The sequence below is a fragment of the Dendropsophus ebraccatus genome, chromosome 1, assembly GCF_027789765.1.
Source record: "Dendropsophus ebraccatus isolate aDenEbr1 chromosome 1, aDenEbr1.pat, whole genome shotgun sequence".
NCBI lineage: Eukaryota > Metazoa > Chordata > Amphibia > Anura > Hylidae > Dendropsophus > Dendropsophus ebraccatus.
In genome coordinates this window covers 209783446-209796203 of record NC_091454.1, presented here as the reverse complement: position 1 = coordinate 209796203, position 12758 = coordinate 209783446, and the positions used below count along the sequence as shown (strand labels likewise).

Genomic DNA, 12758 nt, shown 5'->3' with positions numbered 1-12758 from the left:
AGGCAGCAGTCATCGAGTCCGCGTGGAGGAGTTCCGCACGGAATCTTGGCGCCGATTCCATAGTGTGAACAGGGCCTAACAATGCCCAATGACCAGACCAAACTAGAACAATCCAAGCAATAACACTATATTCAGCCATTTCTTTGTTTTTGTTTTTTTTAACAAAAGCAAATTTAACTAATAGAAAAATCCCTTTAAGGGTATATTCACACGGGCGGGCTCGCAGCGAGATTCTCGCTGCGAGCCCGGCAGGTCCTGTCAGTTCCCATACACTACATACTTGCTGCGGTCTAAACGACCGCAGCGAGTATGTAATTATACCGCGCTTAACCCCTTCTACTCCTGCCGGCTCCCCCGCTGTAAGCAGCATACATTACCTGTCCTCGCTGCACGGGTCCGGCGTCCTGCTCTCCCGCCCGGCCAATCAGTGGCTGCGACTGGGCTACACACTAATTGGCCGGACGGGAGAGCAGGACGCCGGACCCGTGCAGCGAGGACAGGTAATGTATGCTGCTTACAGCGGGGGAGCCGGCGGGAGTAGAAGGGGTTAAGCGCGGTATAATTACAAACTCGCTGCGGTCGTTTAGACCGCAGCAAGTATGTAGTTTATGGGAACTGACAGGACCTGCCGGGCTCGCAGCGAGAATCTCGCTGCGAGCCCGCCCGTGTGAATATACCCTAAGAGCTTCTTATTAATGTAAAATATAAACAAGTAAGACATAGACCCTGCAAGGATACATGAAACAGACCGGATCCTTAAAGCAGTATTATACCACTAACTACCCTATCCTAGTTTTTATACCTGCGCTTCGCACTTTAGGGCTATGTTCACACTGCGTATGAATCCGACCGTAGTGCGAACCGCGAATATACGCCCGTAGTTTTGAGGTTGATGCGTTCACTTGAAAGTATACGATATACGCCCGCACAGTGCACACTACGTATGAGCTTATGGCCGGATCGTATACGGCGCCGTGAAAAATGAACAAGACCATTGTTTGAGGACGGAAATGTTGAAACTCACGGCCGTGGATTTCCATGCGGTCCCGTACGAAGTACTTATTTCAGCCAAATTGAACTTGATTTTTCGATCCAAAAGGTTCTGTGTGGTTTACGGGGCTGGGCGAAGATTTCCAAGTAAATGACCTGCCTCAGATCGCTTCGAATCAAGCTAGGGAAGCATAACTGAACTACGGGCGTATGTTCGCGGTTCGTACGCATCCGGCGCATATCTATTTTTCCCATGCCCGTAGTTTCTGCCGATACATGTACGGCGGCATACGATCTACGGACGGATTCATACGCAGTGTGAACATAGCCTAGAAGATCGCTGTTGGATCCTAAAGTCCTTTAAGGATCCGGTCTGTTTTGTGTACCTTACTCCACACGCTGTGTGGATGATCCTGTGCTGAGCTGCGGTATTGGACTTATGCTTGAGATAGTGTTGTGCCTATAATTCGCACAACACAATAAGGTGAGTGCATCGAGAGAGCATCTCTGCACGTTTGTTAATTTATTTACTACAATATTGCACTAGGAAGCGCCTTTCCCCCCTTCTTCTCTTTTGCTGCTGGGATACATAACAGAGTTGGCATCATTTATTTATAAAGTGATCTATATTGGATTCAAGATAGGATGAGCTCAGAGCTTTTTCTCACAAAGCCCATAACCATTCTCCTGTTCACAGGGAGCATCATTCCACTCTCCAAAGGTCCACAAGTGGCCACAATCTTCATCTTCATAATTATCTGGCTCTCCTTTTTTCCATTGCCTGAAAAGAAATAGAGGATTATTAAAGATATGGCTGGGCAAATTTATATCAGCAACCTATATAACATGCCTCTTCATAAAATTGGAGCCATACGAAGATGAAGTAGGACCTCTTGTATAGTTTTGAGCTGATCTGTCAAAGTGTTCGAGTTTGGCAACCACCACGGGGACTTGCCTTATTACAGGCATATTGCATTGCAGTGCTGATCAGAACTGCAAGGCAATATGCCTGTAATAAGCAAAGCTGATCACATCCGGTTAACTGCCGAGATCCGGCAGTTGCGGCCGGTGCCCGGCTGTCAGTGATCACTGACAGCCGGGCCCCCCCCCCCCGCGCATGACACAGGTGCAGCTCTAGCGCCCCTGTCATCCCTGTGACGAGCCGGCACGTCCATCTGCCGAAACGGTATGCAAATTTGGATGTGCCAGTACGCCCATCTGTGGAAAGGGGTTAAATGCTGAGACTGCTAGAGATTGTGGCATTTAAGGGGTAAAAGTATCAAAATAATTGCTGTTGGTCATTAATGGTGGGTGTTGGCTGCTTCCTGCATTGGGTTTAAACCGCAGATCCATCAGGTTTGGGTTCGACCAAAACTACTGTAAGTTTACTCATCTCTTATGTGAGCGAAAACACAGTCAAATGCAGTGAATAATAGCTGCGTGATGTTGTTCCAGCATCATGTGGCCATTGGTCAACTGGTCAGGTGACCCCTCTCCAAGCTGAATATGCATCCTCATAGCCTTCCTAGCTGGAGCTTCCTCATGCAGTGTAATAGCATTTTTATTGGTTGATTACCCAATTGGGAATAATGCACAAGGCATCATGGCTATGAGTTGCAGTATAGCTGGGTGGTTGTTTTGGGAGCAGTGTGACTGAATGTTATATAAGGTATTGTAGTTGACTTTTTCATGGGGGAGGGGTCCCAATGTGTCTGTAAGGGCAATGTAAGTCATATACACATTAATTAAGTGTTCTCTACAATTTTGTCTACATTGAATGTCTGGGCCTTGCCATGTAATCAGCATTACCAGGTTACATCAGATCATTTATGACATGACTGCAGTACTGTATACTTGGCTACCCTAAGTACCACCATAACTTACCAATACCTGAACCCCCCACCAGGGGCTCATCCCCAATTCCCAACACTACCCCTTGTACCCAGTAAAAACACAACCAGCATATTGGAAAAAGGCCATGTTGGCCATATTTATTAATACCAACATTATTTTCAATAAAACATATCATGAATAACATACCCAGAAATTTGTGCATAAACATATAAAATCAGCATAACAGCACACAGTGTAAGGACCTGAGTTTGACCTGGAGTAGAAGGTCCCCTTAGAGACCCCATTTTACTTCATTCTGACTCCTCTGCCCTCAGCTGCACTCACCCACCCAAAGGCGCCAATTCCCCTGTGGGCTTATTGCCCAACACGTCCCACCATAAATCCAGTTGGATGCATGTCTCCCACTCATGTACCTTCAATTTGCATCCAAGGGGCCCCCTTTTACCCCGCCAACCCCTGACCACCATAAACAACCTAATACCAAATAAGGGAGGGTGGGACTTTCCCTTTCCTGACTTGGCAGGCAATGACGTATTTCCGCTCGCCTCAGCCTTTATACCCCCCTTAACTCCTCCTTCCACGTGACTCTCTCTCCTCCACCCTGACCAGTTAACCCTTTCCCCTAATGACAAACCAGCCTAGTGCAGCCTGATTCAACTTATGGGGCGTTTACACAGAAAGATTTATCTGACAGATTTTGGAAGCCAAAGCCAGGAATGGATTTGGAAAGAGGAGAAATCTCAGTCATTCCTTTATGATCTGTTCCCTGTTTATAGTCCGTTCCTGGTTTTGGCTTCCAAAATCTATCAGATAAATCTGTCTGTGTAAACGCAGCATAAGTCAAGCTGCACTATGCTAGGGCTATGCCTCTGCTCCGTTGCTCCCATCAAAAACACCTGTGATGAAGCCTGGTAATACTGATCACATAATAAAGCCTGGTAATACTAGTCACATGGCATAGCCCAGGCAGTCAATGTAGACAAATGGAGTCCGCATAATCAATTAGGCTCTAATTGTGTAAACAAAGAAACAACAAAACTCCAAATTTGTGAACACAAATTAAACCCTTTTAAAGTAAAAGTATCAGCTGGTTAGAAGTATCTAACCTGCTGATAGCTTCTTATAGGGCATGAGGCAGGGAGGATTGAGGTACGTTTCTATAAGGAGTTTAATCCATAGGCAAAAATATTGTACTGGGGGCGGAAATCCCGGTGACTGATCTGACCCTGGCTGGCCTGTCCCTTCTAATGAATACCAGCGGAGTGGTACAGGTGAGAGGCAGTGCGGCCACGGGATATGGGTACACAGGGGCAGTAGTCCCGCTCACAATGCACCAAAACAACATATTTGCATATGGAAAGAAATTTACCTTCATCCTCAGCACCCCTTGCCCTATAGGGAGCTATGAGCAGGTTAGATACTTCTAACCTGATGATAGTTCCCCTTTAAAGGGGTTATCCAATGCTACAAGGACATGGCCACTTTTGCACCACTCTTGTCTCCAGATTGGGTGGGGTTTGAAACTCAGTTCCTTTGAAGTAAATGGAGCTTAACTGCAAACCACATGTTTTTGGCCATGGCCATGTTTTTGTAGCGCTGGATAACCCCTTTAACAATGCCCAATGGCCATACCAAACTACAACAATCCAAGCAAGAACACTATATTCAGCCATTTCTTACAAAAAATTTAAGTAATAGAAAAGGCCCCTTAAGAGCTTCTTATTAATGTAAAATATAAACAGGTAAGACATAGACCCTGCAGGGATACATAACACAGTGGGCATCATTCATTTATAAAGTGTTCTACATTGGATTCAAGATAGGATGAGCTCAGAGCTTTTTTTCACAAAGCCCATAACCATTCTCCTGTTTACAGGGAGCATCATTCCACTCTCCAAAGGTCCACAGGTGGCCACAATCTTCATTTTTATAATTATCTGGCTCTCCTTTTTTCCAATGCCTGAAAAGAAACTGAGCATTATTAAAGGGGTTATCCAGCGCTACAAAAACATGGCCACTTTCCCCCTACTGTTGTCTCCAGATTGGGTGGGGTTTTAAAACTCAGTTCCATTGAAGTAAATGAAGCTTAATTGCAAACCGCACCTGAACTGGAGACAACAGTAGGGGGAAAAGTGGCCATGTTTTTGTAGCGCTGGATAACCTCTTTAAAGATATGCCTGGGCAAATTTATACCAGCAACCTATATAACAATGTTATACAGAACACTGTAATATGGTGTGTGATGGAACAGGGCAATATGTTTTATTTATATGACATCCTACAAGAAAAAAAACACATGCCTCTTCATAAAATTGGAGCCATACAAAGATGAAGTAGGACCTCTTGTATCTCTGTAGGTTCCTTATGACATGTAGCTGTAATATGACTTTCGACGTATTTTGGCCTGTTATTGAGCTGTATAACGGCTGTTTTATGGATCAAAAATGGCTGAAAAAATGCATTAAAAAAAACAAATGGCGGTCCGCTTTGTATATGACCATATAATTCCATGAATGTTGTCTTGTTGTGTGTATGGACTCTATTAGTACAGCACACCAACAGAGTACTGTAGTTATTCTGGAAACCCTAAAGACCCTGTATGTCTGACATAGTAAGTGAGAAGGATCCATCTAGAATACTAAAGACTCTGCTTCCTTCATGGAATTTCCCTTTAAATAAGGTGTCAGAATGTGAAAGTCTACAATGTAGTTGAAAGACTGACAATTCCTCTGTACAGTTAAATATTCCTGGAAAACTCACTTGTAAGATGTTTCAAAATCTGTTCCATCGACCCATACGAAGCTTCCTTCTTCATCCATATCATGGAGTCCAATCCAGCACCATTTATGAGTGGAAGCAGCAGAAAAAGACACCAGGAAAATCTGAAAAAGAGAAAACAGCTTAGAACAAAGTAAACACCAGTTCCAGACCATCAAGGTTTAGGGCCAACCATGGGCAAAAAAGTCAGAGTCACTGTGCTGATATTGCTAGATGTAGCTCGGGGAAGCGAGCAGCTTCATTCCCTGGCTTTTGATAGGACACTAATGTCACATTGGTGGGAGTCTGGCCCCTGGAACTGACAGGTTCTCTGCGGCCTCAATTAAATTAATAGCGGCCGCAGAAAACTGACATGTCAGTCTTTCTTGCGGCCAGATGGAATCCCGGACGGAGCGTATACTATGTGTATACACTCCGGTCGGGATTCCATTCATTACAATAGAAAGTGTTTTGTATAAATCACAAAGTGCAACAATGGCCGTGATATATACGAAACATACTTGTGTGAACATAGCCTTAATATTATTTTTATAGATTAAATCATTTATTGCTGATCCCTGTGACAGAAAATAGAAATAAATAGACAATGATAAAACTGACCTTATATGTGAAATGTGAGCTATAAACATTGAGAGGGTTGTCAATGGATAAGATGGCCTTTTACTATTCCACGTAAGGTTGTGTATCAACATATGCATTCGGAATGTGATCTGAATCCTCTATTTCCCCGCCCCCATCCCTTCTGTGTGATATTGCTTGGATTACACATGTGGAGACACAGCCATCTTGTACTCACTTGCTCCCGCTCACTGGTGATTACTGCCAGGTCTGCCCCTTTACTAAGGCATGAACTTCTGGCTTTTGGCCAAGACGTTTTAGCTGATGTAAGGGAATAACAACTGTCATCGAACTGCTTCCATCCCACCTCACAAGTCTTCTCTGAAATGAACATAACACAAGTTTTAGTTGCTAGAGGATTTTGTGATGACTTCAGTGGAATTCTGGGTAAATAGAAGTAGTCAATTGTTTACGATCCCCATCTCTTAATCAGAGTAGGGAGTGGCTAGAAAGAGTATCTGGAGGACCTGTCCAATCCTACACTGCACAGCCAACCCATTAGGTTGATGTTCTTCTCCTGAAACACTCCGCCAATCAGTGATATAGTGTTATGCTGCGTTTACACGGAATGATTATCGTTCGAATTTTCGCGATAACGATCATATTTGAGCGATAATCGTTCCGTGTAAACATAGCAAACGATCAAGCGACGAGCGAGAAATCGTTCATTTTGGTCTTTCAGCATGTTCTCAAATCGTCGTTGGTCATTCGCTAAAAATTTGCAGATCGCTTTGTGTAAACAGTCTTTTAAAGATTCACCCTATGTGAAAGATGGGCTTAAGCGATCTTAAAAACTATCACAATAACAATTTTTTTCCGTCAAAACGCTGATCATTATAAAAACCAAATCGTTGCTTCAAAATCGTTAAACGATCGATTGGGCGAATTATCGCTCCATGTAACGCAGCATAAGGGGTTTGGGGTATTATTCTTTTGAATCGAAAATATTGGTTTGTCGGCAGCCCACCCCCTAATAAGACAGGGAGATCTACTGCTCCAGTGATTTCCTATGGCCATCGGACTCATCTCAACTCAATTGCATATTTAGCACACAGATGAGCCGGCAGACAAATCTCTCTGGTGGGACTGGCATCTGGAGTGGGACACGCAGGAGCGGGCATATATGTGGGGCCTGTCCAAAGGTGGGATGGGTTTTGGGGGGCTGCCCAGGGTGACAGATTGCCTTTGAGGATTGCAAGCAGTAGCAATGCCCAGTAAGTAAATGCACCCTTACTATTCTTTAGTAGAAAGTAGGGTGTTTCAGGTTCTGTGGGTCCTGTGGGTTGGACATTGTTTTACAGAGTAGCTACTTAAAGTTAGATAGTTTCCTAGTTTAATTTCACTTACTCTTTAATGACACATGTAGCTGTTCCATAGCTGTAGACATGTTATGTACTGCAGGGAAAAAAAATACTATGGTTAAGAATTTATTGTCAAGAGTTCTCGCAGTACCTAAACATTATTTAATGGGCTGTAGGTGCGTTGTAACTATAGGTGGTGGAAAAATTACAGTTAAGCAGAACACATTTAAATAAACTACTGACATGTCATAGAAACATATCAGAAGTATGTATCAGTGGGGATTCGGGTGCTGTTCACCAGAACGAAGGAGCGGACGTGCTAAACCAGCACTTTAAACTGCTAATGTGAGTACTCTGTGGTATAATAGGAGCCTATAAAACTTCCAGTACACAGAGTGGTCTGAAGTTCCATAGGCTTCCGTTAGAAGGGTGGGTTCAGACTACGGAATCCGCATGGATAAATTCTGGTGGATTCGGTTTCTCGTACCTGCTCGCGGTCGTGCGCCTCTCCACCCGTGCCATAGACACCATTCTATGCACGGGCGGATTCCGCATTCTGCCGAAAGAACTGACATGTCAATTCTTTTGGCGCATAGCGGAATCGGCCCGCCCATAGAATGGTGTCTATGGAGCCGATGGAAACGCGTACAGCAACGGAATTTTTCTGCGCGGATTCCGCAATGTGAACCCACCCTAATTCAGACGACTGCTAGTTCCGCAGTTTTGAGGGGATATAAAGGGGCAGTCTGCCCCTTCATTCTAGCAATCAACGGGGTTCTTGGCACACAGACCCCCACCGATACACACTCCTCACATGTCGCTATGACATATCAGAAGCTTTAAACCTTAATCCTGGTGTCTAATAGGACCCAAAGTCCTCCATACTACAAGTAGTAGCACTGTAAATGGTGCATAATGCAGTGTGGGCCCCTGTACAGATTTTGTATTGGAACCCCTGTGTCTTCAAGCTATACCTGTAAGCCTATAGTAAGCATAGTACAGCCAGTATGATCCTTATATCTAAATAACATCTCTTAAAGGGGTTGTCCAGCGAAAAAAATGTTCTTTCAAATCAACTGGTGTCAGAAAGTTATATAGATTTGTAATTTACTTCTATTTAAAAACCTCAAGTCTTCCAGTACTTATCAGCTACTATATGTCCTGCAAGAAGTGTTGTTGTTTTATTTACATTCAGACACAGAGCTCTCTGCTGCCACCTCTGTCCATGTCGGGAACTGTCCTGATCAGGAGAGGTTTTCTGGTTCAATGTTTTTATTAGGTTTTTTAAGAACAAATTACAAAAGAGAAAATCTATAAGCACTGACTTTAGTGCCAACAGTATAGTTAACGTTTAGAAACAACAGGAATAACATTCGGTATATTATATAGATATAAAATTGTGGTAACGGTTTTCTATGGGGATTTGCTACTGCTCTGGACAGTTCCTGACATGGACAGAGGTGCCAGCAGAGAGCACTGTTTGTGAATGTAAATAAAACAACATTTCTTGCAGGACATAAAGAAGCTGATAAGTATGGGAGATTTTTTAAATAGAAGTAAATTACAAATCTATATAACTTTCTGACACCAGTTGATTTGAAAGAAAAAAAAATCGCTGTACAACCCCTTTAAATGGTATTTATTCACCTGTCGGTGGTTTTAATGTTGTGGCTGATTGGTATGTGAGTACTCCGATCATTACATTATCTTACCTTTTACCCTAAAGTCGGTCATTTCTCTTAAAGTAAGCAGCTGTTTACTGGATGCACTGCCTGTTGAAAAAAGTGAAATTATTAAATGGAGGTAATGGTAAGTTATACATACATATACATACATAAAGATCTTATTACTAGTGGCTTAGCTACCATGCAGGCAGACCACGCAACTGCTACAGGGCCCCCCTTCTGGCGAAATGGGGTCTGCCTCCATGATAGCTACGGCTCACAGCTCCCACTGCCGGTTTCTCTTGTGGAAGCACTGCACCTCCAGCCCCATATAGGATTCATTGGGGCCCCCGTATAGTTTCTTGCTATAGAGCCCCATGAATGCTAGCTACGCCCCTGCTTATTACCATACTTTATTATTAGATTTATTACCATAGGGAATACCATAGTAATGACATTTAATAACAGCAAGAAAAACATTACCTTCAGAGAATACAATAATAAAGAGGGTGAGGATGAGAATGAACAATAAGGCCAGCAGCCCAAAGGGAATCCATTCAGTTCTGTGTGTGTAAGAATACATTGTCTTTTTGCCTGTAATGAGAAGACACTGTAATATAATGTATACCACTTTTTACCAATATACTGTGACTTAAAGGGGTATTCCCCTCAAGAGCTAAAAAAAAAAAAAAATGCCCCCTAGCTGGTCTTACTCGTCAAGTCCCCCTGAGTATTTTGAGCCATCTCCCGTCGTTCTAGCTGCTTTTGTTTCATAGTTACAAGTTTTTTAAAAAGCCGATCTATATCCAACATGGCGCTGGCCAGAAAACTACATCTCCCATCATGCAATGCTTATGCCTGATTGGTCCATGATGTAGCAGGCAGCGGCATAGCAGAGTTGAGGAAGCAACATAGCAGAGTTGAGGCAGTGACATAGCAGAGTTGAGGCAGCGACATTGCACAGTGTGGGGGGCCACAGGTGAGCTTAGGGGTGGGGGGGGCACACAGTGTTGGAGGGAGACATTGATCAGCAGCAGCTGTCACTGTCTCAGTGTCCTCCTTCACTGTGGCCTGTGGAGCAGTGTGACGCAAGACTCTTAAAGAGGCACTGATCGTGAGAACGAACCAGGAGAAGTCTGACCATAGTAGCGGTCCTCTCCCGACTCTGTGTCACGTGATAAGACTGCCTCATAATGAGAGTCCATGGGGCACAGAGCCATGTCCATGGGGCACTGATACAGAGTGAGGAGCGGACTGCGCGGCAACACGGCCCTCTCCCCACTCGTTCTACTTAGAGTATGTACTCAAATGTAGGGCAGTACTCTACTTGTAGTAAATGTAGATGGTGTTAAAGTATACGTAGCACATGTAGAACTCAGTACAGTACATGATACACTAAAATGGAGGGATAGAGATCATGTAGTACAGGTATAGAGCAGTAAAGTACATGTAGTACTAATATTACAGTACATAACTTACTGTACATGCAGAGAATAGTACAGTTCATGCAGTACCAGAAGATAGCAGTATAATAGTTGTAGTACAGATTCTTTCAATGCAGAAGAGGTAGATGGCAGAACAGTATACCTAGCACAGGTAGAGAACAGTTCATATAACACTTCTATTTTGCAGTGAGGCACTAAGGGGGAGATTTATCAAACATGGTGTAAAGTGAAACTGGCTCAGTTGCCCCTAGCAACCAATCAAATTCCACTTTTCATTCCTCACAGATCCTTTGGGAAATGAAAAGTGGAATCTGATTGGCTGCTAGGGGCAACTGAGCCAGCTCTACTTTACACCAGTTTGATAAATCTCCCCCTAAAAGTCAGTGAAATGTCCATGTGACTAGCTAAGGGCCCGTTCACACTGAGCTTGACCTCAGAAGACTACAGTACTATGTCAGCCCATTATCACCTACGATACCTATGCAAGTAAGCGGAAGAACATAAAAAGCTAATAAAATATAAACCAGCACATACCTAAAATGCTAAATATAGAGGTGGTAAAAGAACTTACCTGCTTGTCTTTCATCATAATCATCCAGTCTCTCATGCTCGATGCCGCTCTCTGAGTCCATGTTCGGGAATTGAATGATGACAATAATCAAATAGCTTTTTAAACAAATTTGCTGAATCAGGAAGGAAGTGCCTGGGCTGTAAACATGTTTTTCTTATAGCTGTAGCCAATGGTGACATGTCTAATAATCATACATCTTGTGACTCTTTCTCTTGAATTCTCTGGAATTGGTGCTGGTTGTAAATGATTCCTCCACTGTGTGTGGGTGGTTGGTCCCACGTGTGCACAATATAGGAAATGCATTTGCTCATAACCAGCATCCACCTACATTACCCCGATTATTAGGTTAAAAGGACACACTGGGGAGATGAAACTGCATACACCGAAAATTTGGTATTACTTGAGGTAACATTTTTTACATGATTCTACAACACATTTTCAGTATTGTCTAACCCCTTAAAATCCGGCGAAAATTTTTATTAAAGTGTTGTATTGCCCCCCAAAAGTTATACAAATCACCAATGTACACTTATTACGGGAAATGCTTATAACGTGCTTTTTTATCCAGGAAGTGACATCACCATGTTATCCAGGAAGTGACATCACCATGTTATCCAGGAAGTGAAGCCTTGATGCAGTAGTAAGTGCAGGGAAAAAAGCACTTTATAAGCATTTCCCGTAATATGTGTATATTGGTGATTTGTATAACTTTTGCGGGGCAATACAATAATTTAATAAAAATTTTCGCCGGACCTCTCCTTTAAGGACAAAGCCAATTTTTTGATTTTTTGCACTTTTTCTTTTTTCCACTTTGGGGTGGCTTGACACAATGGAATCCGCACGGATAAGTTGCGGTGGATTCCGTCACTTGTACCCACTTGCAAAGGTGCGCATCTCCGCCTGTGCCATAGACACCATTCTATGGCTGGGCCAATTCCGCCGAAAGAATTGACATGTCAGTTCTTTCGGCGGACGGCGTAATCGGCCCAGCCATAGAATGGTGTCTTTGGCACAGGCGGAGATGCACGCTGCCACGAGCAGGTACGAGCGACAGAATCCGCCAGAACTTCTCCACGTGGATTCCGTTGTGTCAACCCACCCTTATGTTTAAAAGGCCATAGCACTTGCATTTTTTCACCAACAGACCCACGAGTCCTTATTTTTGCGACGCCAATTGTACTTTGCAATGACAGACTTAATTGTCCCATGAAATATGCAGCAAAACCGGCAAAAAAAATAAGTTGCAGGGCTCCAGACTAAAAAATTTACCTAGGAGCCATTGGCTCCTAATCTGAAAAATTTAGGCGCCAAATAGAATATTTGGTCGCCAACATTTTAAAACATGTAAAATTAATGTTATGTTAAATGGGACTTACTGTGTGCAGAGGCCACGGCAGCATCCTCCTCCTTTAGATTCTTTCTTTTCTTAGTTTGAAAACGTTCAACATGGAAACTTGCAACTTGACAACCATATACCCCCCTGCTGCCGGTGTGTTCCCTCAGCCAGCTGCCATCTTACCGGCAATGATCTACTATA

At 43.4% G+C, this 12758-nt stretch overlaps 1 protein-coding gene across 2 annotated transcripts; it reads right to left on the bottom strand.

Moving 5' to 3' along the window:
* Window positions 1-1496: 1496 nt before the first annotated feature.
* Window positions 1497-11385, bottom strand: LOC138768127 (hepatic lectin-like). Of its 2 annotated transcripts, none has more exons than XM_069946204.1 (7): window positions 11222-11382; window positions 9689-9799; window positions 9254-9313; window positions 7588-7635; window positions 6419-6561; window positions 5605-5726; window positions 1497-1771 (listed from the first exon to the last, which is right to left on the bottom strand). In XM_069946204.1, exons 1-7 carry the CDS (start codon window positions 11280-11282, stop codon window positions 1642-1644), a joined length of 675 nt encoding a protein of 224 aa, XP_069802305.1. In that variant the 5' UTR covers window positions 11283-11382; the 3' UTR covers window positions 1497-1641. The 2 variants fall into 2 exon arrangements, with proteins under 2 accessions (XP_069802305.1, XP_069802315.1); XM_069946214.1 differs by lacking the exon at window positions 1497-1771 and adding an exon at window positions 3552-4804 and having other exon boundaries at window positions 11222-11385.
* Window positions 11386-12758: the final 1373 nt, after the last annotated feature.